At 42.3% G+C, this 27,707-nt stretch overlaps 1 protein-coding gene across 3 annotated transcripts; it reads right to left on the bottom strand.

The window, feature by feature from the left end:
- Nucleotides 1-484: 484 nt before the first annotated feature.
- IL20RA (interleukin 20 receptor subunit alpha) lies at nucleotides 485-27,707 on the bottom strand. 3 transcript variants are annotated; one of them, XM_064447186.1, is made up of 7 exons: nucleotides 27,512-27,707; nucleotides 12,747-12,876; nucleotides 10,698-10,876; nucleotides 9,842-10,017; nucleotides 8,086-8,230; nucleotides 7,409-7,548; nucleotides 485-2,842 (listed from the first exon to the last, which is right to left on the bottom strand). In XM_064447186.1, the coding sequence occupies exons 1-7, from the start codon at nucleotides 27,594-27,596 to the stop codon at nucleotides 1,904-1,906; spliced, it is 1,794 nt and encodes a 597-aa protein (XP_064303256.1). In that variant the 5' UTR covers nucleotides 27,597-27,707; the 3' UTR covers nucleotides 485-1,903. The 3 variants fall into 3 exon arrangements, with proteins under 3 accessions (XP_064303256.1, XP_064303258.1, XP_064303257.1); XM_064447188.1 differs by having other exon boundaries at nucleotides 12,761-12,845; nucleotides 27,512-27,597; XM_064447187.1 differs by having other exon boundaries at nucleotides 12,747-12,845; nucleotides 27,512-27,591.

The raw sequence follows: 27,707 nt of genomic DNA, 5'->3' as shown, positions 1-27,707 counted from the left end.
TTGTTTGGCAGCTGGACCAAAAACTATTGAGGGAGCTGGAGCATCCTCATCCTCCATATGGAAGGCAGACACTAAAGATGAGTGATTGATCTTAGGGCGGCGGTAACTGGATAAAATTCAATGGACTAAAGGAAAAAAAGTAAATAATTATTTCCTACCAATGGGTTAGAGCTCCCACATCACAAAAGACAATTAAGAGACTATGTGCAAAAAGACTAGTTAAGAAAACTTCAGGAAATACTGGGAATTATTTTGTGTGGCTTAAATGATGCTGGTCTATAATAGCAGAAATTTTACCCTTTTCACATATGTTCAGGTGACTGCCTCCAACTATTTTCTTCTTTCTCACTGAGCTATAACCCTCCACTGTGAACCTCCTGATGCACAAATGTATTAATATAAGTATTTAGGGATAACAGTGCTACATGATCTACATCTTTAATATAAACAGTCGAGGATGTTTTTTACATCAGATAAGGAGTCATCAGCATGAAATATTTTACCATCATTTCTGGTTTTAAAGTCTATGACTACAACTGAAATATTTCAGAGGATGAATAGTTACAGTCAATGCCAAGGTCATGCAACAAAAACATTACCTGAGAGAAAAGATATTGGTAAGCGTCTTCCTTCAAAAATACACCTACCCATGTACCTAGTTTGGAGGTACAAATTTTAAACATCACCGAAAAGTTTTTTCTCTGTTTTTTGCTTCTCCTCTTCAAAACCAAACAAATCATTAATGTGTGGTTGGCTTGGTTTTTTTCTTTTTGGGTGTTCAAAAAAAAAGTCCATTAAGTAGAAAAGCGTCAGAAAGACTTCAAAAAGTTTTACCTGCCCTAGTAAGTAATTTCTAGAATATCCTGTAACTTTACTATCCTAAATAAATATCACATGACATGGAGAAAAAGTGAACTTGCATCAGAAGTCCTGGTCAGGACATCAGATAAGAAAGCCCACAGGTACATTTTCTGGGTCTGCCATGGCAAGCGGGATGTGCCTGCAGAAGCAGCGGTGTGTCTGGGGCAGACTTCTCCGTCTGAGCTAGTCACGCCAGCCTGACGTTAAAGTCGTCGGAGAGGAACAAACACTTGCAGGGCATGAGTCATACAGGCGCCGTACTCTGTCTAAGGCTGTGAGACACGGTCTGTCCAGTAAGATTATAGGCGTTTCACTGAACCCCTCTGTGCCACATTTTCCCCCAGTTTAAAATAAGAGTAATGCTTGCTTTCTTCTCCCTTAGGTCTGTTGAGCCTGCAGGCACACCTTCTAAAAGAATTGTTGCTGGCTGCGTATCTGCATGACGCAGTATGGACGGGACCTCAGACCAGTCTTTCAAGAGAAATACAGAAGAGCTTCATCAAGTAGAAGAATGTTTATAAAACAGAAACAAAATATTTACTGCTGGAATGCCCTTAATGTCCACAAAAGTCAGCTCAAACCATTACATATAAAGCGGGGGAAAAGAAGGGGGATGGGACGGGGACGGGACCTAGAAAGACTACATTGTGTCAATGTCAAGATACATGAAATAGCCCAGCAAAATGTCATATTATTGCTTTTTATTTGCTAAAAATAACTGCTTTTAAAAGCTGTTAATTTGTTTGGGTAGGAATTACAATGTGAAAATCCTAACAGCATCTTCTGTAAAAATATATATACATTTTCAAAGTAAAGACTCTCATAACCATAATTTTTTACCTGAGGGGTTTAAGATGGGAGCTGAAACCGTTTACATCATGTCTGGAAACTGTTACAAATAACATATCATGAATATGTTGTTCAGCTGTGATGGTTCCAAAAACTTCAATACAATAAGATGTGTTTTCTCCGCTGAAACCATCACTCTCTTTGGCAAAGGAAACAAGATTTTGCATTTTAGAATATTTTAGAAAATTACTGTTCAGTCTTCCATTTCTACATGCAGTCCCCATTGTTCCTTGAATTGCAGGAGGTACATCTCTTGGTCCTCTGATGATTCATCAGATACTTCTTTCTCATACAGTATGGACAGAATTCCCTCTTTGTCAGGATAATCACACTTAAATACTCCTTCACACACTTGATTTTCAACACTGGACAAGGTAGGAATATAGAGTCTTCCAGTGTGAGGATCCCAATCTACTAATATGGTCTGTTCACCCTCTTTTTCTGTGAGGCCCTGGGCTATTTTTTCCAGCTGAGGACAGGATGTCTGCCCAGATTTTTCAGTATCCAAGTCCACCAAGTTGATACGGGTCTCACCTGGCAACTCACCTGCTGCATCAACCATCTTCAAATTAAGTTCCTCTATTTTCGGACCCAAACAAGGGTCTGCTGCCCTCACCTCTAGCTGGGGGCAATACGACTGTCCTGTTTTCTTATTAACCAAGTCCCCCAGAACAATCTGTGGCTCACCCAGTTGTCCCCCAGGGGCAGAGGTCTTCTCTTTCAAACTGAGATCTTCTGTTTTCTGACCTGAACTGAAATCTTCAGCCCTTACATCATGTTCATACTCTACAGTCCCTGCATTTTTCTGTCTCAAAGTATTCTTTGTTCCAGTCTGGCCATAAGATGGCCAGCTCCCAGTTTGGTCTCCTTCTGCTAAAATATCCTCTTTGTGCAAAATCTCTTTGTGTGAAACATCAAGCAAATGTTTTGTTTCCAGCATTTCTTTTGAAGGCAAATCCTTTCCTTCTGTGCCATTGTAAACAGTATAATAACAGGGACGTTTCCCTTCTGGTAGATGATTGGACTCGTGAGACGGCTTGTACTCATCCATGTTAATGGTGATAAGGTTGACAACTATTTTTTCACATGGTATGAAAACCCTTTCCTTGCATTTGTCAGTGTAGTGCCATACCTGGAAAGCAAAAAATATTTTAAGTATAATAAAAATACCACCTTGCTGCTTGCAAGCGGGATGAGAAACAAACAGGATGAACTGGAAGTGTTGGTCAGCTCCCAGAGCTGGGATGTCATTGGTATTAGTGAGACTTGGTGAAATTAGTCCCACGGCTGGAGTGCTGGGATGGAGGGCTACAGGCTGTTCAGGAAGGAGAAGCAGGGCAGGCAAGGTGGAGATGTTGCACTGTACGTAACGGAGAGATTTGATTGTACAGCCCGTACAGTTAGTGGTGATGTGGTGGAGAGCCTCTGGGTAAGGACTAGGAAGATGGAAAACAAAGGATATGCTATAGTGGGTGTCTACTACCAATCGCCCAGCCAGGAAGTAAGCACTGATGAGCTATTCTATAGGCAATTAGGAGAAATTTCAGGCTCCTTATGGGAGGTTTCAACTTCCCAGACATCAACGGGGAATATCATACTGCTGTGACAAGCAGGCCTTAGAAATACTTGAAGTTTGTAGGATATAACTTCTTGTCACAGGTACTCAGTGAGCCAACTAGGAAAGATGCCCTCCTAGACTTGCTATTTGTGAATAGAGAAGGACTCGTGGGGGATGTGATGGTAGGTAGCTGTCTTGGCCACAATGATCATGAAATGGATGAGTTTAAAATTTTCAGTGTAATGAGAAAAAAGGACAGCAGAGTTGCTACCCTGGACTTCAGGAGAGCAAACTTTAAGCTATTCAGGGAACTATTTAGCAGAGTACCCTGGGAATCTGCTTTTGAGGGCTTAGGGGTCCACAAGTGCTGGACAGTCTTTAAGAACCACCTTTTAGAAGCACAGGCAATCCTAAGCAAGTGGGTTTGGCTGAACAGGGAATTTCTTGTGGAGCTTAAGAGAAAAAAGAAATTGTATGATCTCTGGAAGCAAGGTCAGGCTTCGCAGGAAGATTAGAGTCATGGTTCATATATGCAGAGTTGAAGCTGGCTAGTGTTGTTTCAGATAACAAGAAGGGCTTTTTAAAGTATGTTAATAGCACGAGGAGGTCTAAAGAAAATATTGGACTGATACATGCTGAAGACAGTCACCTGACTAATAGGGATGCGCTGGTGCAGTTGTTGAAGAACTGGTTGAAGGGCAGGGCTTGAAGGGTGAATGGGGCTACATCTGGGTGGCAACTGGTCACCAGTGGTGTTCCTCAGGGCTCAATTTTAGGGCCAGTCCTGTTCAATATATTTATCAACAATCTGCATGCAGGAGTTGAATGTACCATTAGCAAGTTTGCTGGTGATACCAAACCACAAGGTGCTGCTGACTCTCTTGAGGCACAAGAGGCCTTACAGAGGGGTCTAGATGGATTGGAGCATTGGGCAACGATTATTTAACAAGTCAAAATGCTCGATTCTGTACCTAGGACAGCACAACACCAAGTGCAAGTATAAACTGGGAGAGAAGTGCCTGGAGAGCAGCCCTGCAGAAAGGGATCTGCGGGTGCCGGTTGACAGCAGGCTCAATATGAGTCAGCAGTGTGCCCTGGCAGCCAAGAGGACAAACCTTATCCTGGGGCGGATCAAACACAGCACAGCCAGTCGGTCAAAATTGGGATTATCCCGCATCAGTGCTGCCTCACCTTGAATACTCTGGGCAGTTCTGGGCCCAGCAATTTAAGAAGCATGTGAAGGTGCACCCAGAGGAGGGCAACAAAGCTGGTGAAAGGGCTGGAAGGGATGTCCTATGAAGTACAGCTAAGGACTTTGGGCTTGTCTGGTTTGGAGAAAAGGAGGCTGAGGGGTGACCTCATTGCCCTCCACAGCTTCCTGAGGAGGGCACACGGAGAGGGAGGTGCTGATCTCTTTTCCCTGGTAGCCAGTGATAGGATGTGAGGTAATAGTTCAAAGCTGCACCAGGGGAGGTTTAGACTGGACATTAGGAAACATTTGTTTACCAAGAGGGTGGTCAAACACTGGAACAGGCTTCCTAGAGAGGTCGTCAAGGCCCCAAGGCTGTTAGTGGTTAAGAGGCATTTGGGCATTGCCCTTAACAACATGCTTTAACTTAGTCAGCCCTAAAGTGGTCAGGCAGTTGGACTAGATGGTCATTGTAGGTCCCTTTCCACTGAAATAGTTTATTCTATTATTCCGTTACAGACCTTTAAAATATGAGGCTAGGCTAGACTTTATTAGTATTCCATATGTCAATTTAGGGAAGAAGGAAGTTCATCATATAAACCTCCAGAAGCGCTAATAGCGTCCACTTTTTTAATTCTATCCAAAGTAAAACTATATAGTGACTAGCTCTGGTTTCCCTTTTCTCATCTTCCCCATGTCAAAAAAATGGTTAGAACAATTCTGTCAAATTCTGGTTTTGTTTCCACCAGCAAAAACACAAGTGACTTTAGAGAAAACATCAGAATCTATTCCACTCTTTTTTAACCAGTGAAGAGGAAGCACAGTCAAAACCACATCCCACAAGTACAGACTCAGGTACCATGTTAAGTTACAGCTTACAGAGAATTAAGTAATATCAGGTTTCCTTTCAGAGAGGAAGCTATACATAGGATTGAAGTGCAGTGTATGGAGCCTTCATTGTGCAGTCTGTCACAGGCTGCTTTTGTGACTTTATGATAAATCACCTAATTAAACAATAGGAATCTTTATGAAATGAGTAATATTTCTAAAAGAAATAAATACTGTATGAGCAGTCATTAAAGGAAAGTGCAATACAAAAACAACCAGAAGCTGCACTTCAGTGTTTTCTAGCTTGCATGGAAGACTAAGACCACTAATCTATGTACCAGGTAGTCTGAAAGCTCCCCCAGGTCAGAAGCGCTGGACCAAATCAAACTGCTTATTCCACCTTCCCCTGACCACACAGCGTGCCCATGTGGAAAAATCTGTAGGTTGGGAAAAGCAGTGAGCATCATTAAAATACCAACTCTATATTTTTTTGTTACCCTAACATAAACTGAACCCAGAGCTGGAGAAATAAAATTGAAGCTTTCAAGGTAGTAATAAAAAAGTACAATGGACATTTTAAAAACCCCAACATATAAATAATCCATTTATAAAAGAAGAGAATCCTGGAGTTGGAGTTTAGTCTGCTGTTGAGTGGGAATTTTTCACTAAGTAGCCCTTTATGTTCTCTGACTGTAAAGAGCTCTGTCCTGCTAGGTCTTCAAGGGAGACCGAGCTATCTACCCCTACCATGCCCTGCAGCCCAGGATAAAGAACAAGACAGACAGAGGAAGACTTTCTACCAGGGCCTGTAGTGACAAGGGACAAAGGTTTTAAACTGAAAGAGGGTAGATTTAAATTGGACATAAGGAAGAAACTCTTTACTGTGAGGGTGGTGAGGCACCTGAACAGGTTGTCCAGAGAAGTTGTGGGTGCCCCATCATTGCAAGTGATCAAAGACACATCGGATGGGGTTTGAGCAACCTGATCTAGGGACAGATGTCCCTGCCCATGGCAAGGTAGTTGGACTAGATGACCTTTGAAGGTCCCTTCCAACCCAAACCACTCTGTGATTCCCCGATTCTGTTACAAATCTGCTGCCTTGTCAGGTACAGGAGGTGTCTCCGTGCACACCTGAACACACTGCAGCAGTAGCTGCTCTACTTCTGAACCCTTCATAAAGCATTCAGTCCCTCTGTGAACATTTCTCCTATCACCTCTGCGCTGCTTTAGATTTCTTCTGAAAGATCAGCTTGTTGAAACCAACTCCTTCATACCTCCCTCATCACACAGACTGGATTAACATCCATGTGCTCATTCATTATTGTAATTGCATGTTTATGGTTGAACAACTTGTTTAGAGGTAGCTGTGAGAAAGCTCTGCTGGGCTCATGAGCTGGAAATCAATAGTGTTTCTTTAACTTTGTGTGTTATTTCTGAAAATTAACAAACTTCACAGCTCTAAGAAACTTGCAAACATTTTTACACAGGAAGTGTATTTAGGCTGTCTGAATAACAGAATGCATTTGATGGTACATTTCTGGGTGTTAGGAAACAGTGCAGTATTTGAAAGTATTCTTGAAATCCAGATCAAATTATCTGTATGATGCACATGTGCTAAATCCTTCACAATCACAATGAAATGGTAAAATGTAATACCCAGTAATAGTCCAAGAAAACATCATGGGGTTTCTGGACTGCTTAACTATCTTCTCGTCTTGTTTCTGATTTCAACCAATTAGTAACTTTTATTCACTGAATCTCTACTGTGCTTCTTCCATTTAGGGAGTGCTGACTTCCTAACAGAACTTGCATCAGCACACCTCAGACCTTGGTTATGGCAATGACTCTTCCCAAACGACCAGCTCTGTTCTGGTCCTCGTTAGCTCTGGTCATCTTTTCAGATCTTGTTGTCTTTTTAGACACAGTTGCTGACTTATTACTCTGTTTTTCTTGCATTTAACAACCCTCAATGTGACATTCTCTTCTTGGTCTGAGTGGCAACTAGAGCTTTTATTCACAGCTAGCCACGGTTTCCTCCCAGCCGACTCGGAGCCCTGGAAGATGCACAGCTCTGCTGTGAATGCCAAGGTTGGGAGCATCATCCAGCAACAAAGAACACTTACCAGGTTTGTTGGATGTTTCTGTTTGCTGACGTGAATATACCTGTGCACACAATAGCATGTCATTGAAATAAAAAAGACAGCCAGCATGATAGGCAGAACATATCCAAACACGATTGTTATAGTCTCATCTGCTGTTTTATCTGTTAACAAAACAGAAGTTTTTATTGTACTGAGCAACTTTTTGATGTATTCAGATAGCAATGTGCGTTCATCACATTGCTTTTTGGACTTGGATGCAAATGTTTAGACAAGGAATTTACAGGATATTTTAAAAAGTCACATTTGAGCTACAGGGCAAATTTTTATTATTATCTAAATTATAAATTAAATTCTAAAAAGATGTAACAACCCCTCAGGCTCTTCTGTTGCTATCTTCAGACTGACTCAGCTCTGCCACTCCCAAACCTCATTCAAGGAGAAAAATATAATATTCTCCATTCACTAAGACCCAAAGAATGAAGATCCTTTTCTTCAGAGGTACTGTCGTACCTTCCAGTCAGTATATCCTGGATATGTTTTTTTGTAGGCAAAGATTTTTTCATCAGTACAAATGCACAGACAAGGGAGAAGCCATGCTAGCTTTTCATTCTCAGAACGGATATATAAAAACCAAACTCAATCACTATGATTTTTTCTAACTTGCATCTTCTTTTTGTAGTTTGCCAGTTTACACATACCTTTCAAAGTAGCAACGCAATATTCTTTGGAGAACCCACTATGCAGAAGTGGTGTGGTGACATATATCTGTGCACTGACACAATAAGCTGTTCCAGATTCTAACCAAGGCACGACCAAGGTGTTGTTGCTGACGGAGAACCACCACTGGAAGACAAAAATAGTGGTTTTTTTCCCCCTTTACCCCCTCACTTACAGAAAAGTAAAGATAATATATATTAAAATGTGTCATTAGCACACAAATTTTCAGGAAAGGATAATGATACTCTAAGAATTGCCTGCTGCATCCTTTCTTCCCCAGCTGCAATCAAGACTCAAGTTATTTATTAGGTCATGTCCTCTCTGATTATTTTTATCTTCCATTTAACCATTCTTCTACCACTACTGAACAATTTCATGCTTTATAGGAAGCAGGACTGTGTGCCACCACTAGCCCACATTCTCATACTGATTTTGCAATAGAGCTAAAGGATCACTCCAGCCCTGTCCTGACACAGGCCAATGAAAGGCACACAGTGCGGTTCCACAAAATCTTTCAAATTGGGATGTTCTGTAAATATAGGAGCCTTAGAATAATGGGTGTTATATAGATCTGAGTTCAAGGTAATCCTATGTCAGACATCTTTATTAAAAAAACCCACGCAAACAAACAAAAAACCTCCAAAACAAAACCCCCATTTGTATCCTTCTAATGGCTAATCTTGGCATTTTAATATCCCCTTTGACAGAAGGTGACCTTTTTTGGTGTGAAGTTTCTGTCTCTTTTCAGGAAATTCAGAGATCTGCCAGAGAGAGATTGTGCCTGGAACATGGGAAAAGAATAACTGTTTTTGTAACTGATCACTGAACTCTTCCTCATTTACTCTGTTTATGCTGGGAACTTTGCTAATGAAATGTAAATCTGCAGAGACAGATGAATGAAGATGTTCAGATGTGGTGGCAAGGATGCCCTTTGTCACGATGTACTGTGAGCGTTGGCAGTAGACTGACTGGCTGGGGAGCAGCTCTGCCGAAGAGGACTGGGGACAGGCAGCAAGATGAACGTGAGCCAGCAGCATGCTCTTGCAGAAAAGGAAGCACACAGCATCCTTGGATGTGTTAATAGGAGAAGAGGCAGCAGATGGAGAGGAGGGGTTACCCCCTCCACTCAGAGCTCATCAGACTACACCTAGAATACTGCGTCCAGTTTTGTTCCCCTGATACAGAAAACACTGACAAACTGGAGTGGATTTAGTAGAGGATCTTCAAGATGGCTGGAGCTGGACCACTGCCCTGTGAGGAGAGGCTGACGAACTGGAGTTTGTTCCACCTGGGAAAGAAGAAATGGCTTCAGGAGGACCTAACAGCAGCCCCCAGGACGACCCATCAAGAAGACGGAGCCAGGCTCTTCACAGTGCTGAATGGTGGGAGGATGAGAGACAATGGACATAAGTGGTTCAGATTGGATATAAAGAAACACCTTTTACCTCCTGAGAGGACAGTTGAGCCGTGGAACAGGTTGTGCAGTCTCCATCCTTGGAGGTTTTCAGGATGCAGCTTGACAAACCCTAAGCAACCTGGCCTGAGCTCACAGCCAATCCTCCTCTGAACAGGACTTTAGACTAGAGATCTCCTGAGCTCCCTTCCAACCTGAATGATCCTACAATTTCTAAGGCTGTGAATTTTATTTTGATTCTTGCTGTTATGGGCAAAGCACATTTCAGGAAGCACAGAGCACAGATTTAACTGGTGCAGTTCTACAGTCTTGTCAAAGCTTACCCGCTTCTTTGTTTTTTTGTTGAGGACAGACACGTTGTATTGCAGGCCAGGATACACTTGAAGCAGAGATATGGATTCTCCCTCAGGACTTCTCTTCCACTTCTCAGGGGCAGTCAGAATGATTGAAATAGATTTCTCAGTAGAAGATACACTTACCATGGGTGGATCAATTTTAGCTGGAAAAATGAACATTTACAAAAGGCAGTCAAACGCAGCAGAGCCACACTGATTTGACCATGTACTTTCTTGAAGTGGATGATATTAAACTTTCGTAGTGTTTTGGGGAGCCTAAGTAGGGCTTTAAGCAATTAATTTGTAGTGGTAGAAAATTATTTTATCAGATAACTAAGAGGATCTTTACAGTGAGAAGGTGAACACTGACTTGGAATTTTGCCTAGGAATTCCGGTGACTTTGCAGGATAAACAACCTTGAAACTCAATTTGCTAAAACAAGCTAAATTACCAGTATGTTCTCAGATTATCTGTCACAGATAAGAGATATTGTGCTCTAGAGTATGATTGCTGCTTGGTTTAATAGAGCATTTTCAAAACCAGAGTTCTTTATACTGTGGATGTGCCACAGCTTTCATTTGCCTTAAGTAAAGCTTTACCATAGCAGAAGAGTATTCGGTATATATAAGACTGTATATATAACACACATACATCCAAATTCTAATATGATTATTTCAATTACTGCTGCCAAAAGCATAAATGTGAAACAACTGCAAAAAAGAAAAAAGAAATCTAACCCCATGTTAAAATCAGAATACCATATGCTATGACAGCACATGCAGTCCTAGCACACAATATTAATGAAGGCCATTGAACATCTGGCTGTGTGATTAGCTTTCCTTACTGTCTGTAAGAGGGTTGAATCGTGTGGTCTCCATCCAGTCAGAGCACATCCCATTTAGGAAGGCTTTAACGCTTGCATAGTATTGTTCTTCGTAGTCAGAGGTCTCACCAGAGAGGTCACACCATGTTCTGTTGATATTCCTGCATTCTGCCTTTCTAATCCATTTGCCAACACCATATCTACATTGAAAAAGAAAAAGAAAGGAGCTGTACAAAAGCTATTGCCATGATATTAGTCACCTGATAATATAGCACAGAAACTGGTATTGCAACTGATAGAAGTTTGCTTGTTTTGCAGAAATCTGCAATTTCAAGGAATTCCCAACTTCAACTGAGATAAAACACAAGATTTCCACAAGTTTTTAATGAAAAATAAATGAGAGTAGGCTGTATCCAGAAGAGGCCACATGGAACTAACTGGCATATTACTGATATCAATCTAAGTCCAGTTTTGCTTACATGGACCAGAGATCCTTCAACTTCAGCCTCCACAGCTTTAGTTTAAATTCTAACCACAGGATAACAGAGTCAGAATAACTACTCATATAGAGACAAAGAGTTCCATCAAAATGGTCAGTGGCTCACACTGGTGTATGGAAACAGATGATGCTCAGGGTCGCCAAGATGAGTGGACAGAAAAGTACTCATCACTGACTTTTACTTCTATTTCTTGTTTAAAAGAAAGATTCCATTGGAATACAATGAACTTCAAAACCCTTCTAGTTGGAAAAGGGGCATATACGTGCCACCAACAATGCCTCAGTATTGACGAAGTCTTACACACTAGTAGAAGAAACCAAGGTTTCCATGGAAAATTCCTGCCTGGATTTGCTCAGAAGCTCCTGCTCCTCAAATTCACATTATGCTGAAAAGAATTCCCCTTTGGTTGCTAATCAGCAAGGGCATGTGGCAGCTTCTGCATGACTGCAGGACAGTATCACTCACCAGCATTTTCCACCTAGCTCAAGACCTTGCTCTCTCAGCAGGCAGAAGTACATATGAATATTTTTGTCTTCAGTGTGAGAGATGGCTATGACTACACACTCTCCTGTGGACGAGCTGACCCTGCAGAGTCAGGGTAACCAGTGCTTTCTGAGCATTTTACGTTCTACGCAATTATCATTCATTCCATAATTACTGAGCACTGTCCCCTCTTCTAGCAGATGGACTATGTTGCTCCTCTGTTAGCACAACGAGCAAGATCTGGGCAAAAGAGGTTGCAGTCTCTGACTGTAGAAGCAACTTCCTGCTTTTTTTAGTAGCCAGTACAAGTTACGGGCAACTTCTGGAGATCTCAATTTGGTTTAGTGTCATGAAAAAATTACTAGACTGAGGGAAGCGTTCATATTAGAGGTAAAGACTGGGAGCATTACATCATCCATGACTACAATGCTAGGCCTATTTATAAGCTAAACTTCCAGCACTGTCCTGCAGAATGACCCAGTGATCTCTCGGTGGGAATAAAGGAAATGGATTATAGTCCTCACTCAACCTCCTGATACCCTACAAAGGTGCAGACCTTGAAAACAGAAGGGCCTGATTCCAATCACATTACTTGTTTTTCTCAATACTTGATAACTTCAGTGGATTTTCTCCTAGAAAGGCTTGTGGGATCAGAAGAAATCTGTGGGAGTTGGATCTGTTAGAAAAGACCAACAAAACACTGGGTGCTGTTAACAGTCTATTAAATACTACATTTCAAGACCTGTTTAAATGTGTACAGAAGGCTAATGTGTACAGATGCCAATCCACAGCACAGTCCTCCTTTGTTCTTCTGTCTCATTCCTCAGGAATGACCCTAAAAGCTTCCATGTTGCATCCTACACTTCCTTAATAGGAAGAAAGTCTCCTTATACATTTTTTTAACTGGATCTGAAATAAGCAGTACCAGAAGTAAAAATTAAAAACCCTATTGCTTAAGCCTAACCCTCATTTTAGTTTTCCTTTCTTTACTTTTTACCAGCCCTATCTTGCATAAAGATTTTCTAAATTATTATTTAAAATGCTAAAATAAAAGTCAGTGGGGCATAAAATAAACAAGCCAACTTACACTGAATACTTCACCTTGTAGAGTACTCCATCTCCTGTGCCTTCTGGTGCTGACCAGTGAAGGACATTCTTCATGTTTATAGATTCAAAATGGACATTCCTAGGGTTAGGCAAAGAACAACACAACTCTCCTGAGAAAGAAAATAAGAAAGGAACAACATACACTAAGAATCTGCAAATACATATGCTTCCAAGTTAACCAAAAGAGACAGTTACTTTTAAGTAAGCCACAAAATGCTACATACTGCCTTTCTTATCATTAAAAGCACAAGGTTTTTGGCCATGGAAATTCAGCTTTTCTTTCAAAAGTGTCCCTAGCTAGGCAGTCCAAAATTTCATCTGTATGAATGTGTTTTTTCTCCAGCAAAAATGGCTTTGCCATTTATGACAGACATTGGCATGGAAATATCCAAGGAGCAGAAGCTACAGCTAGAAAAATTAGGCCTAGAAGAGACACACATTTTAAAATTGTAAGGGTATTTGAATATCAGAACAATTAAACACTGGACACTGGAAAAATATCCTTGGCGCTTCAGCAGAATTCTTCTTGTAGCTGAGTGGACTTTTAAAAATCAAACCAGGTATTTTTAAAAAGACACGTGGACTATACTGAACACACAGCATTACAAACAGAAGTATGACTTTACACTGGAGAATCAGGCTGGATGATCACAACAGCCACAGCATCATTTAATCAACCATGCTGATTCTCCAGAAAGTCAAAAGTGAACACCTACTGTTAGGTCACTCATCTAAACAGCTGTTCACTGCATCAGCTTTTGAAATGAATGAGCAAGGAAATCTGGGGCTCTTAAGAACCCAGTTTCATGTCTTCCTAAAACACACCCCTAATCCAATAAATTTAATGGAGATGCTCACATCGCTAAATTGCTTGCAAAACGGAGGCCCGTGGGCCCGGGGGCAGAACCCCAAGCTCCAAGTTGTGACTCAGTCCCCAGCACCTCCTGCCATGAGAGCTGTGCCCATGGGAGCAACCCCGAGACCAGCCCTGAAGCTGCAGCTGCTGGGAAGGAACTTCTTGTTGCGAGTGGCCACGAGACCATAATGGGGAAGAGAAAAAAATGAATCTGTGTTCTTCAGGACTTTTCAAAACCCTTTAAGCTCTTCCTCCAGAGAAGCAATTCTAGTTCTTAGGATAAGAAAAAAGAGACAAAGAAAGGGGGAAATAAAGCATATTAACACAACTGGTGGGAATCTGTCTGAATTAGTAGTCCTTGACCTTTGTTACTTCCTCAAGCAGACCTTAAGGGTTTTTTGCAGCATATTTCACTATTACTAGAGTGATAGTGTTCATCCTCCTGTATATGCAACGTATGGTTGCTTTTGTAAGTCATCACCACTTTCCTGATTAACTTGCTGACTTCTAGATGTCTTTGAGCCAAACAGTAAAAGCTTTTATCTTCCATACATTTATTAAAACAATCTCCTCGCAATTCTGTAGAGATCAATTACTTTAAACTGTCACAGTGGAAATTCTGCATTTTCCAAGCCTCTAGCTGTATGTTCATGTTCCAAACAAACTCCAGTATACGCCTGCACCTGTATATTCAGATCATAAAGCTGTTTATGGAGGGTATTTCTAATGTTGTTTTCTTTTATTTCTAGCAGTTAGCTAGCGTTCAGTAACTTTCACATTTTTTGTTGTCAGAGAACAAGTTTCGTCAGGTATCGTCCTTAGGGCAAGCTTATTTATTTACAAAGAAAGTGCCATTTCCTTGAACACTTGGACACAGAAATGCCCAGTGACAGTCATCTTGTAAGAGCTCAAACTATAGACTCAGTAATAATGAAATAAAAAAAGTTTCAGGATGCCAGGGGATGTGAAAGCAGCAGAAAGAAACCTCCAGGAATCAGCTTTACTCTAACATTTTCTTCCAAGTGGGAGAGACAGAACCTAGAAAACAAAAGGTTTTGATTTCCCCCAAAATAAACATCCGCTGCAACTGCTTTAGGTGAAACTAATCCAAATGTAAAGATGAAGCCACCCAAGAAAGTGAAGAATTTCTTAAAATTTCCTACATCTGTTCAGTAAAATGGAGAAGGTCTTAAAGCACTCATGTGCATGCTACTAAGAACAAGCCAAAAACAGCATTACATGGACTATGAGAAATCATCCATGCATCAAGTTTCATTCTTTGTACCAGATCCCAGCATTAAAGTAAATGAGACTTTGGGAAATCCATCAACTGCATAATAAGCAACCGGGAACGAGAGAGAGAGAAAAAAAAAACACCCAAACCAAAACAAAACCGAAATACCACCCCAAAAAAAAACCCCAGAACAAAAAAAACCCCAGAAGTCACACAACCCTGCCCAAGCCCTGAGAAACGCAACGAGGCACTCCATGTAAAAAAGGAGGGAGGGATTGAGGCACAAACAAACTTTCTGCTGCAATTCCCAAGTAGGAGGAAATACAATGTAGGTATTTTCTTAGATTGCTGGGAATAAAAGCCATAAAAGGCTTTTCATTAAAAAACAAGGTAAAACTAAAAAGCCCAACAAGGAGAGATTTAAGAATAAAATGTTCTGGAGGAGAATACAGTATATACTGCACGGTCCAAAAACCTCCAGGGGAAAGATGTAAAAAATTCTAGCCCTTAAACAGCAGCAGATGAGGAGGAGATCTGTCTCTGGTAACTTGGGCTCTGAGGGAGGCATCTACTTTGAAGTGGTCACAAAGAGCAGAGGAAGATAAACTCTTCCATAGGTTGGGTCATCTCTCTGTTTAGGATGGAGCAGACTGGGTGCATCTCCCTCCCTCCAGTGGAATTGGCAGACAAGACCGTCAGCCTTGATCTCTGCTTCCTCAGCAATTAAACTTATCAAAGATGCACCTTGTCCAAGGAAGGGTGGCGGGGAACACTCTAAGTCTTTACACAAGAAGGATAATCTATCCTCCATGTCCACCACGAACAAGGAGGAAAAGGGAAGGACTTCAGTTTCAACAAGAAAGGAGGCATTGGGAGTGACCCCTTGTGGGAAGAGGCGAGGCATGTGAAGATGGGTCACCTGGGAGGGCTGCTGGATGTTTCAAAGGGCAAAAACATCTGCCAGATATGACACTAATTTAGCTGACTCTGCCTAGGGGTAGTGGGATGGACTGAGTGATCTCTTAAGGTCACTGCCAGCCCCATTTTGATAGGCCTTCTTACACTATCTGATAAACCTGGCTTCGTATTATGTAGTAACAAATTTGGCAAGGGTACTGCTGAATCAGGTACAGGATGGGTAAAAACATCCCTAACAGCTCACTTTTCACACCTTTTTTCTTCAAAAGTTTTAAAAATGTGTATTGCTTATCTGGCTAATCCATAGTCACTAGATTGAACTGGCTGGAGGCAGCCAGCTCATCACAGAGAAGGGAAATGACTTCCATTGGTTTTCTGAATAGTTTTTGTTTCCCTGTACCTTTTGACATTTGTCCACCCTTGCATAAAAACATTTATAAACCTTAAGCACATTTTAGAGTACTAAAAGTCATGCATTTATCTTACATGAAAATATTTTTAAACTAGTAACATGTAAAGGTGGGGTTTTGTCAATATTTTTTTTTTTTAAATTTCCCTCCTCCCAGTGTGGTTTCTGCTGTGGTAAATGAAGTTTCAAAACAGAAACACTGACTGCAGCAGATGAGCCAATCTCAGCACGCAGAACCCACAGACTATATCTTTACAAGATCTAAAGCATTGCAATACTGCTGGCATGCTCCCACCTGCCCCTAGCTCAGTGGGATTTGGAAGGCAGAGGGACTGAGACCGTTAACTTTCCATTTGCTGCAAAAGCAGAGATTGGGTTTCTATTTCTGGTCTCGGCCCTTTATTAAATGCTACTGTTTGCCCTTACAACAAGTCAAGCAAGTTTTTCTGTTCCTTAATCCTGCATCTGTAAAACAAGAACAAAATTACCATACTCTCCTATTTCTTCAGAAAGAGTTAAAAACAAACTCCTTCATGTCTATTTGATGCTCAGTATTATCAGGAGGCACGCGTAGAAAACAGATCATATACAGAGCTCGCATGTTCCACGGTTATCAGTCAGAGAAGGGTCAAGTATGTCCATCAGCTGTTTATTTCAGTATCTTGTCTTAGAACACAATATACCTAGTTATATTCTGATTTTATTTCCATTTACTGGGATTAATGGCATGGGTGTTACATGGGGTATTTTCAGTTTTTACCGGCCTACGTGAGAGCAGAAATCAGTCGGACATGTTGCTTTGCTTGGTTTAGTTTGTCTCATTGGTAGTCTGCAATGCCTGTCATCACTTCCCAGTATAACCAAGTCACTTGATTTATTTCTTGCATAGAAAAACCTGGGGCCCTTATTACTGTCTTTGGAAACGCTGTAAATCAAACCTTAAGAAATATCACTCTTTACACCTTCATGACTCTGCATACCTGGACTGGAAGGAAAGTAATAATATAGGCCTGCAATATTTACCACCACAAGAAAAAAGCCAAGTCCTGATCTTAGAATAAGCTATTGCAAGACTCTCCCCAAAAGACATGACTTAGCTTCAAAACACCTTCACATGTGAGCGAAAAACCCCACTGACGCCACTGAGATTAGTCACATGAGTAAAAAACTTCATGGCAGGTGCCTCATCTTCTCTTTGTGAAAGTGTCTGCTGGGTTTAAAAACGTGGTCAGTTTTAACCGCATAGAGCTCCCTGCCAGGCATGTGCCTTGCTTAAGTCGGTAATATTCAAAACTTAGTTTTCCATATCTATCTACCCACTCATGCGCACACATACGTATATACAAATAGAAACACGTAATTTCCATGTTACAACTGTTACCCGTGCAGTGTACCTGCTTTTTATTTGCTAGGAGGCACCACTGCCTAACTCAGTGACAAACAACTGTGTTTAATCTCAATGCCACAGAACAAATACAGCTGCAGCTACCTCTGCCCTCTCGCTATGAACAGATTTGTTAACTTTTTACTTGTTAGGTAACCTAGCAGCTGCAAAGCGAAAAAATACACAAATACAAAAAAAAAAATAATCTATATTTATAATGTACGCTGGCTATAGTTCTGGGGTGGGGAGAAGGCAGAGGACCCACTGAAAGCTAACCTGTTGGCACAGAAATGCCCCCTGTGTAAGTACTGCTGTTGACTGCACCGCTCTCAGGCAGAGCAATTATCTGCTGTATTTTACTGTGGCATGGCTACAAGGGCGCAAGCACCCAATTATCCAATAAAATAAAATAACAAAGAAGGTCACAGGGTTTCTCTAGACAACTGTAAGATATAATTTAAGACAGTGGGTGACGTGGAAAGCATTAAGGCAGAAAGGTGAGCCTTACTGCAACACAGCTTTTCCCAATAGCCACAGCAGTAAAACCCAGTGACTCCTCCCCTACAGTCATCTAATAATTTAAAAGAGGAACTCCTTTTCTGACAATGACAGAGGCTTTGGCTTCAATTACTGTTTTATTTTCTTACATGAAAGTAGTTCTTAGGAGCGCCTCGATGGAAGTGACTCTGTGCTAGGCACTCAATTTACAGGCAACATTGCAGACACTCCCTATCCCTCACCATTTGCAGGTGCCATTTCAAGGCCACGGATCTAATCCACACTCACACACCTCAGTCAGAGGGCAGCCTCTCAAACAGGCTGAGTCCCCAGTTCACCTTTTCCTGCTGGGAGCTTAGACCCACCAGTGAAGCGTCAAGCAATTTAGGTGCAACCTAGGACACCAAACATTCGCTTCTGGCAATGCTGTAAGCCACTGTCCTTTCTTTAGTCTTTCCATTCAGCTTTGGGTCACTTCCACCAAACTCCTGCAAAATCTTACTTGCTCCTTCTATACTGCTGCTCTTCATTTTTTTAAAGGAACTTTTGCTCTTTTCTTCCTCCAGCTCATCTGTTTCAACGGTTATGCTGTTCTCAGTTAAAAATATTCCCTCAAATGCATGCCTAAGCATAACATAAATTTGGTCATACTCGGTCAGAACAAATGTCCATTTAGCATCATGTTTGGTGGCACTCGCTAGCAGAGGATTGGGGCTGTCTCTTCTGGCACATAAGCAGCCTCAAGCAAGCTAGCACTGGCCATGCAGGAATGCAAGGGAGTACACTAAGCAGTAAACGGGAACCAAGCCAAAATTGGAGATCAGAAGTTACAGAAAGGAAGGGAAATCCAGCAAAGCCAGGAATACACATTAGCAAATGTCATTACCTGCTATTAGTTATCTTAGCAATCATTTAAACAAATGAGTTAACTTTTTCTACATTAAGCGGGCTTGAAAGTTTTTCTCTGTGTTGGTTCTTTTAGACTCAAACTCAACAGGCTGGATAATGAGGAGGAGTCATCATTACAGCTTAGCTGCCATTCTCCTGGTGGGTTGCTGGGGCTCTGGGACCGCTGGGTACGAAGCCACGCTAGCAAAACCCTTTGACTCGAGCAGCGCTGGTGGGAATGTGGGGAGGAGCACGGAGGTGATTTCCTGTTCGAGTCATAACAGCGCTCAAGAGCTAACCACAAAGCACACTCTTGCCCTCCCAGAACAGGAGCCCATTGCTCCCTGTTCAGAAAGGGCAAGGGGAGAGAAAGACGAGGACAGGAAGAGAGTCATAAGACTAAATGTAAACCAGGTGGTGGAGCAGGCAGAAAAGCATGAGAGAAGAGATGGGGAAATGTGAGTGAAGGATGAGACTGGGGCATGGGGGATTTGTTTTTGAAGAAATAGGCAGGCTGCCATTGGAAACCAGTGAACCCCTGGAGGTTATCTGGGGAAAAAGAGCGTGAGTGGAAATACAGCCCAAAGAATGCAGAGATGCAGAAGGGGGATTGAAGCTGCAGCTTGCCCTGACACACTCTCCTCCTCCGTGTGAAGCCTTGTGTTTATTTATCCAAACAATACCCTAACTTACAAAAACGCTCCTACAGAGAACGTTGGTCAAAGAACATTTCAGACTCAGTCCAGAAAGACCCAGCTTCAGAAAGCAGAAAGTCTTCCCAGGCCATTGAAGGCTTGCTAGGAGACAGCTGGAGGGGGCCGTGGCAGCTGACATCCCTTCCTTTTTGCTAACTTGAAATGAAATAAACTCAGTTTTCTTCCCACTGTATTGAAGGCTCGCAAGTGCAATAGTAGAGCTCAAACTACCTAAATATGCTCTGCTGCAAAACCTTTCCTTGACGCACTCCAACAAGAGAAAGTTACTGTAGGTATGTTTTCTATTAATTCTGAGCGATCAATACTGGCCTGAAACAAGGTGAGTGAAATTCAAGGTGTGCTTGTCTAAAATTATTTACAACCCCTTCAAGGCTTTCGCAGTCATAATCCATCAGAGGTGTTTGTGGTTGGTTGGTTGGTTCTTTTTTTTTTTTTAATTACCAAAGTCAGTGAGTTTTTGTTAAGTTGAAAAAAGTTTTTGCATTCCAAAAAAACTAAATTGATTTTAAAAGCCCACTGTTGACACAATTTAATGACACAATAGCTGCTTTCTAAAACAGATGTTTTTAAATTACATAAAATATTAAAAATATCCCAACTGTCCAGCATTTAGTTTTGAGGGTTTTCTTTTCTCCCTAGAACATGTTTAGCATTACTAATTTATTACTACTTAGATCAACCACAACCCAAAAGCCAAGAAAATGAAAGCTTAATTAGAATATCTCTGACATTTGTTTTTCAAAATACTCAAGGGTTAAGTAAGCTTTCTGCTTGAAATACTGTAAAAATTATGCTAGACAGCCGAATCCTGATACCCCACATTTTGGAATACTCCTAATCCATCCTTACATAAAATATCTATTCTTTTTATACATAAACTGATTACAAATTAGGTTTTGCTTTCATCATTTAGTGCTGGCTAATATCTATTAGGCAACAACAGTCCAATTAGAGCCGACAGCATTATCTTTATTGCCTAACAGGTGTTGCTCCTTGCTCTCTGACCTACTGATGGCTTGCCTAGAGAAGGGATTTTGCTTTTCTTGGAGTCCAGATTAATTTAATTAGCGAAATCCCCTCTTCTGAATCCACATTATCCCTTAGGCAGGAAATTGAGTGTAGTGCCAACAGAGGATGAGCGCTTCCTTCATTTCTGAGGGAAAGGCAATCCTCAAAAGCCGCAAGTCAAACACCACCTTCTGCATCAAGGTCTGAGAGGAAGGACCAGCACTCCTAACAAGCTTGCAATGCCTCATCTCTCTCAGGCAGTCGGGCTGATGGAGTCACACAGCCACCCCTGTTCGAATGATCATAAACGGCCTACTTCTAGTCCCCAGCCAGTTCTTGCAAATGGCAAGATGCAATTTCAAGTTCACCCTGTGGAACAGCCAGCGTGGTCCTAGGTTTAATCTCTTGCATGGTGCTGGAGACTGGCTGGTGATACCCCAACAGATGTGAGGCAGCCTGCTGAGCATCTCTGCTACTTGAAGCACTCAGAATTATTTTTGCCTCTTGTGCCCCACATTTATGATGATCAAGGGTGTAAGCGCCTTTCAGAAGCAGCTGCCTATAGAGAACTCACAAGAAATGAAGGTTTCCTGGGGTACCCACCCATTTCTGTTGGTCTCCTGTCAGGTGCAGGCTGGTGTGTTTTGAGGCACCATATGACTGTTCAGTGTCCCACGGTAATTTCAGATGTGAACAAGTCAGTATCTAATTATAGATATAGTAGTATTTTTACTATCTTTCCTGTACTCAATAAGCATTTTTTGTTAAAACCACCAGTCATGAATTTCAGACTCAGTTACCCACCTATAGATTTAAAGTGATTTTGCAGTACAGAGGAAGTTATTAATCATAATCATCTACGTCTTTTACATGTACGTTATGAAAGACTGCCTCAGAAGTGGTGTTAAAGGTGGTAACACACACAACTGGATCCAAAGGACAGCGCAGTCTCGCCAACGTTCAAGGGAACAGCCAACACACTTTGATGAGGTCAGGAGGAGCCTGACCATCGCCTGGGCTGATGGAGAAGCTAGCTCTCAGCCATGTTTGAGCTACTGCAAGTTGATTCAGACTCAGAGAACTGAACAGGTCTATTTCTGTCTGTCTGCTACGTTCTTACAGTGGGGGAAAAAGCCCTGTCAGCAATTAGGCGTGCCTCAGCCAGTTTTCAGTGTTTCTGAGCCACATCCTGTACTTCACTATTTTGACTACTGTACCCCGCTAAGGGCAGGTTATTGATGTACTTTCAGAAAAGACAGGGAAAGCCAAGAGAAGTGAAGTCTTGCGCAAAGCAGACGCAATAATAAATCCTAGTTCAACTGCTCCCTCCAGACTTTAAGAAACCAGTAGGAAATAAATTAACCCCTTTCATCTAAGAGCTGTGTGTGTTTTTATGCACGGAGTGTGATTAATCTCAAACATATACATCTTGGTAACAGCATGTAAGCTCCTCGCACTTAGTGAAGCAACAGTTGTCTTCTCTTACTTCTCTTTGGACACATTCCTGTTCCCATCACAGAATTTGGAGTGCAAAATGGAAGGTTGAAAAACAGCTAAGCTATCAGGTGAAATTTAACTCAAGGTGCTGGAGTACAAAGAGGGAAGAAGTAACTACAGTCTTCCTCCTGTCCCTTTGACCTTACAATACCCTTGCAGTAGCCAGGCAGACACAAGAAGTCATCTGTTTTCCATGAGAAAGGGATGTAGGTTACTTAATCTCCTCATATGTAAACTGTCCCATACCTCCTGTCCTACAACTTGTTTCAATTTCTTTCTGATTTATCTAGTTTTACTGTACTTTTTTTTCAAGATAGGACAAGTAGCAGATAAAATCTGCAAGTTACTGGTACCCCAAGCATAGAGAACAAACAGATCTGTACACCTTTTAAACACAGCTCTCTAATAAAACTTCATTTTTGACTAAAGATGGGCCTGGCTTCCAGAGTTCAGGCTCTTACAAAACTAAGCTTCTTAAAATATGGGAGCTCTTGTTTGCCTCATAAAGGCCGATTTTTCTCTCTCTTAGCTATTAATCCTGTAGTTATAGATAATCAACACCACTTCTTGGAGAGAAATCAACATGCAGAAATCCATCTGTGCAAGCCACAACTATAAAAATAAACAAACTGGAACCATGCACAAATTACTTGAGTAATCCTAACCACTTGCTTCTCTTGGAATTAAGGCTATAAAGGCCACTAGAGAACAACAGCCATGGAATGGTAAGATTATAAACTAGACCGGTGAACCTGAGTGTTTGCATGGCGAACTGCAACGCCCGTCTAAGCTGTGGACTTTAACCACAAATCCCATGGCATTCGGAGCTTCTCTATAGAGAATGAACTACCTCTTTTAACCATTTCCATTCCTAATTAACAGGCAATAAGAATTTGCCAAGTTGTGGAAATCATAAGCAAAGCCAACCAAGCGGGCTCAGATCGCAGCATCAGCTGAAACAGCCTGGCATGAGATTGGAAGTTGGAGATAAGAAAATAAGGATGAGCCTTTCGACTATATGAACATGACACTCCTTCTTCATATACTGTAGCTCTCCTTATGCCAATATTCCTTTTTATTTATTACTATGTTACATTTATTCTTTTCTCCTTCATGCTGGCAGAGCCAGGAAACAGCACAATAAAAACACAAGCTCAGTCCTCCCATATACTTCCACTCTTATTACTGAAGCTTAATGCCCTCTCCAGTAAACATACAGATTATCACCACCACAAATGCAGCTCAATCCTGCTGAGTATATAGACATATACTAGGTAATACAAAATACTCCATACACAAAATTGTCAAGTTTTCTGAGGGTTCAAAAATCATCATATTTTACAATATTTTTCCTAACTGCTTTTCTCTTGTCTACTGTGGCATGAACATATTTTTTTCTTCTTTGAAACATTTAGCTAACCAAAGACATCCATTTTCTGTGAGTTCTTACTGCGTTTGGGTAATGTACAGCCATCACTTCAAGTGCAACCTATAAACTTCCCAGGTCACAGACATCACAGAGTATATCCACAGGGCGATTAGCCTATTGATTACGTGCACACTGCATGCCTTATACATGAAATAATCTGGCATTTCAGTACACTATTTAATACTTTAGCTAATGCCTACTGGCTGCATCAATGCAACAGATCAGCCTCTTCTCAGATCCAAAATGTACCTTAAATCACCTTGTGTCAATACCTCAGCACTGTTCAACTCAGAGCCAAGCATTTCACTTGGTCCTTCACAATTATGGCTGGTGATCAAAGACCTTGTATTAATAAATAAACAAACAAACAAATAAATGCCATTATTCAGGCTTTGTTTCTGTCAAAACAAGCTGGGCAAGTAGCTTCTGCTCTCCCAGTTTTTGGGGGGAGTGAATCGCAAACAGTAGTCTCTCCCCTCCTCTTGGATCTAGGAGCAGCACAGGGACTTTAAGTTTTTAAAGCACTGCGTGTATGCTGACATCAGGAAGCCTTCTCAAGGATTCACTGTGGGTATGCAAGAAGGAAAGCACATGGGGTTATTAGCACTGGAATACTGCCTGCCTTCTGGATGGTTCTAACATGATAAAATAAGTCTGGGCATCAGTTCGGTCCCTGAACTCCAGCTCGATGGCTTAACTTCAAAGCCCATACCGTGACCACTTTTATCCTTTTATTTTCTGTTTCCCAGAAAAACATCTTGATCAAAAGGGTTGTTTTGTACATTTCAGCGCTCTAGTAACTGTGAAAGAAAATATACTGAAATTCGCGTAAAGGGAGGCCTGAAGTGACTTCTCAAAATGTAGATCTATTTATTAGCAAAAATGGAAGATGAAAGACAAGTAAGTTAAATCAGGTGTGTCAATCAGACCAAGCAACTTATCCAACTATTAGAGAACATTAAAAGGAGGAAGCTTTCAAGGTTCCATCATAAGAAACATAGTTGGTATAGCCACATACCAAATCTAGTGGGATCTGAGGCTATGTCTACGTTAGTGAGTAACGCAACCCAGTATGGGCAGGTCTGTTACAAGAAAATGTCGGTATTGAGAAAAGCTTGCCTACACTATGCACATTTCAGGTTTTCTTCTTTTTCACATTGGACTAGCTCTACGTGCATTAGATATGCTGATAGAGCACATCTTCCAAGACAGCTTCATCCAGAAGAAATCCAGTTCCAAGACTTGCCACAATACAGACAAAAACACAATAAGTGAAATGACTGAGAGATTTGCTTCAAAATCACATGCCTTGCCTGAACAAAAATAGTAAGCACGCCTTAAATATATCAGAAAGCTCCTATTTTTGCAGGACAGCATTCAAGCTCATTTTCCTTTCCTCAGTATAATATATACTGTAAAATCTGTTGCATTCTCTTTTTCCTATATAGATCTACAAGACAGAGACTGGACTTTACAGGCTACAAACATAAAGGTTTCTCTAATTTCAGAATAAAGAAAATCTCCACTAGGAGTATGGGGAAGGATTTAAGATGGACCTTGGTAAGTTAATAAGTTGAGATTCTACTACTTCCAAAATTCAGGATGTTCCTTCCTATGCTTAGAAGTTGCATGCAAAAATTGCTAAACTCTTTCATGTGGTAAAGAACAACACGCTTCATTTCTTGATCCTGTTGATTAAACAATGGATTTTCCATTTTTTCCCCACTTGCTTTTCCATTTTGCATTTACCAAGCTTTTTAATTTGTTCTAGAGTACAGATATCTAAACAGTGAGTGAAACACCAATTTATGCAAATCCCACTGGAGTTCAGCAGCAAGTAAAGTTTTTGTCCTGTGCAAAACCAGGTAATGCTCAGATAGCCTGTAAGAAAAATATCGTACCCACTAACACAACACAGTGAAAACAAAAGGTGTTTTGCAGAGGTCCTACTACAACTGCTTTAAATGATATGAAGCTTAAATCTCGAGCTCAACAAGACAGCCCAAAGGGACGGACACAGCACAGATCCTGTAAGATGCAAGAGCTCGAGTCTGTGAAGTCCAGCTGTAAAACTGCCTTCTGTGGCGCTTGGGCTCCTGTAGAGTCTGTTCATATTCCAGCACCAGATCAAGCCCTCAGGATACCTGCAGTATTTTCAGGACAACCAGCAACCCAAGGCACTTCTGTTGGAAGAAAGTACCCAGACAGACTCCTCTACATATCACTTCACTTCGGAGGAAGAGCAGGAGCACTGCTATGACAGTTCTGCACCTCACAGAATTTTTCCCATTATTAGCAGAATACCGATAGGCTGACTTAAAACAATTTCTACTGTCTCATGCTGAAGAGGTGAAAATGGAAGCTCTAAGCTTTTAGTGAAAGGCACAGCTCTCCCCCCCACGCTGGTATTGCTGTCAACAAAAAACTGAAATCACGTCCAGCTAAAACCTCAGGAATGTGCAGATTCCCTTCTCCCCTGAACAGCCATTAGGCAAAACCAACATAACCCCCTCAATATGTTACTAAACCTTCTTTAGAAACAAAACCAGTTTAATAAATTTTTTTTTAAAAAAAAGGCGACTGAATGCCAGTTATACAGATTCTCCAAAACGCTTGCACTGATAATCAGTGGTCTTACATAAGATGAAACTAACATGGTCAGTTACCTAAAAGGAAGCTGGCATTGGTGCCTCTGAAAGCCACTTGAAATCACTGATGCATAGTGGAGTAGTTAGTCAAAAGATTTAACTGAGACACGGTACTTAGCGCTACTCAAGAGCATTCAGGATATGAAGGACAGTCCTTACTACCACCCAGCTCCCACAGGATCTGGAAGTTTTGCTGTGGATTTAAATGGGAGCAGACTCTGGCCTTACGTATTTCATTTTGGAGGCAACACCTGCAGCAGAGAACAAGAGCATGAAGACAAGAGTAGGTTTCTCTGAAAATCTACTGATCTGTGCAACACCTGACCCACTTTTATACTCAAGGGATATAAAAAAAAAAAGTCGCATGTGATGCCTTTAACAGCAGCAGGGGACCCACCACGCACACGCAGTCAGCAGCTACGGTTTACAAGCTCGTTCCTACTTGGTACCATTATGGCTTGTGCCCTAAACTGCTGCTGCTCCCACCTTTTCTGCTCCCTCTGTCTCCTTGTGTTTGGATGCGTGGCTGCCACCGGAGGAGTGCTCTGGTCTACAGGTGGGAGAAGGGAATGGGAGCCGCTCAGGTAACTGGCACATGAGCTGAACATCTCTGCCAAAAACCCGTCCTGCCTTTTGTGTTAATCCATCTCTTGACTGCTCTGGTAGGACCTCTGGGTTTGGCGACTGTCAAGCACAAATGAAGACACGAACACCTAAGATATTTGGGGAATTACCCCGACGCATACAACAAGGGCTACTTCAAGAGCACACTATCAACTTCCAGCTGAAGGCAGACTGAGGTACGGCTTGCAAAACCTAATTCCAGCGTAACTATGGAGAAAAGAAAAAGACGAAGCAACATTACAGAAATATCCAGTCCCTTCTTCCACTTAAGTACTGGAGGCCAGAAACACGAACATGAAATAAAGGCACTGCTGTCTAACACGAACGGCACACCGCGCCCCGGCCCTGGCCCCACCGGCGGCGGCACAAGCCGCCCCCCGGGCCGCCTGCAGGCACAGGGAGCTCGGCTCGGCTCAGCTCGGCTCGGCTCAGCACGGCTCGGCTCGGCGGGACGAGCCCGCCTGCCGGGGCCGCCCGGCGCGCCAGGGTAACCGAGCGCGTTGCCGGCCCCGCGGGGGCCCGGCGGCGCGGGGGTCCCGGCCCCGGCCCCGGCCCCCAGCCCCGGCCCGGGGGGGGGATGCGCATCCGCCACGGGGCCGACAACGCGCCGCGGGGGCGGGCGGGGCCGCCACCTACCTGTGTGGGCTGCGGGGGGCGGCGGCAGGAGCAGCGGCAGCACCAGCAGCCAGGCCGCCCCCCGCCGCGGCCGGCCGCCCCCCATGGGGCTCACATCTCCCGGCGCCCCGCCGCCGCCGCGCAGGTGGAAGGAGCCGAGCGCCGGCGGGCGGGACGGGGCGCGGAGGGGAGGGATGAGGAGTGGAGGAGTCGGAGG

The sequence above is a fragment of the Phalacrocorax carbo genome, chromosome 3 (assembly GCF_963921805.1).
Source record: "Phalacrocorax carbo chromosome 3, bPhaCar2.1, whole genome shotgun sequence".
Taxonomy (NCBI): Eukaryota; Metazoa; Chordata; class Aves; order Suliformes; family Phalacrocoracidae; genus Phalacrocorax; species Phalacrocorax carbo.
This window is presented reverse-complemented; position numbering and strand designations above follow the sequence as displayed.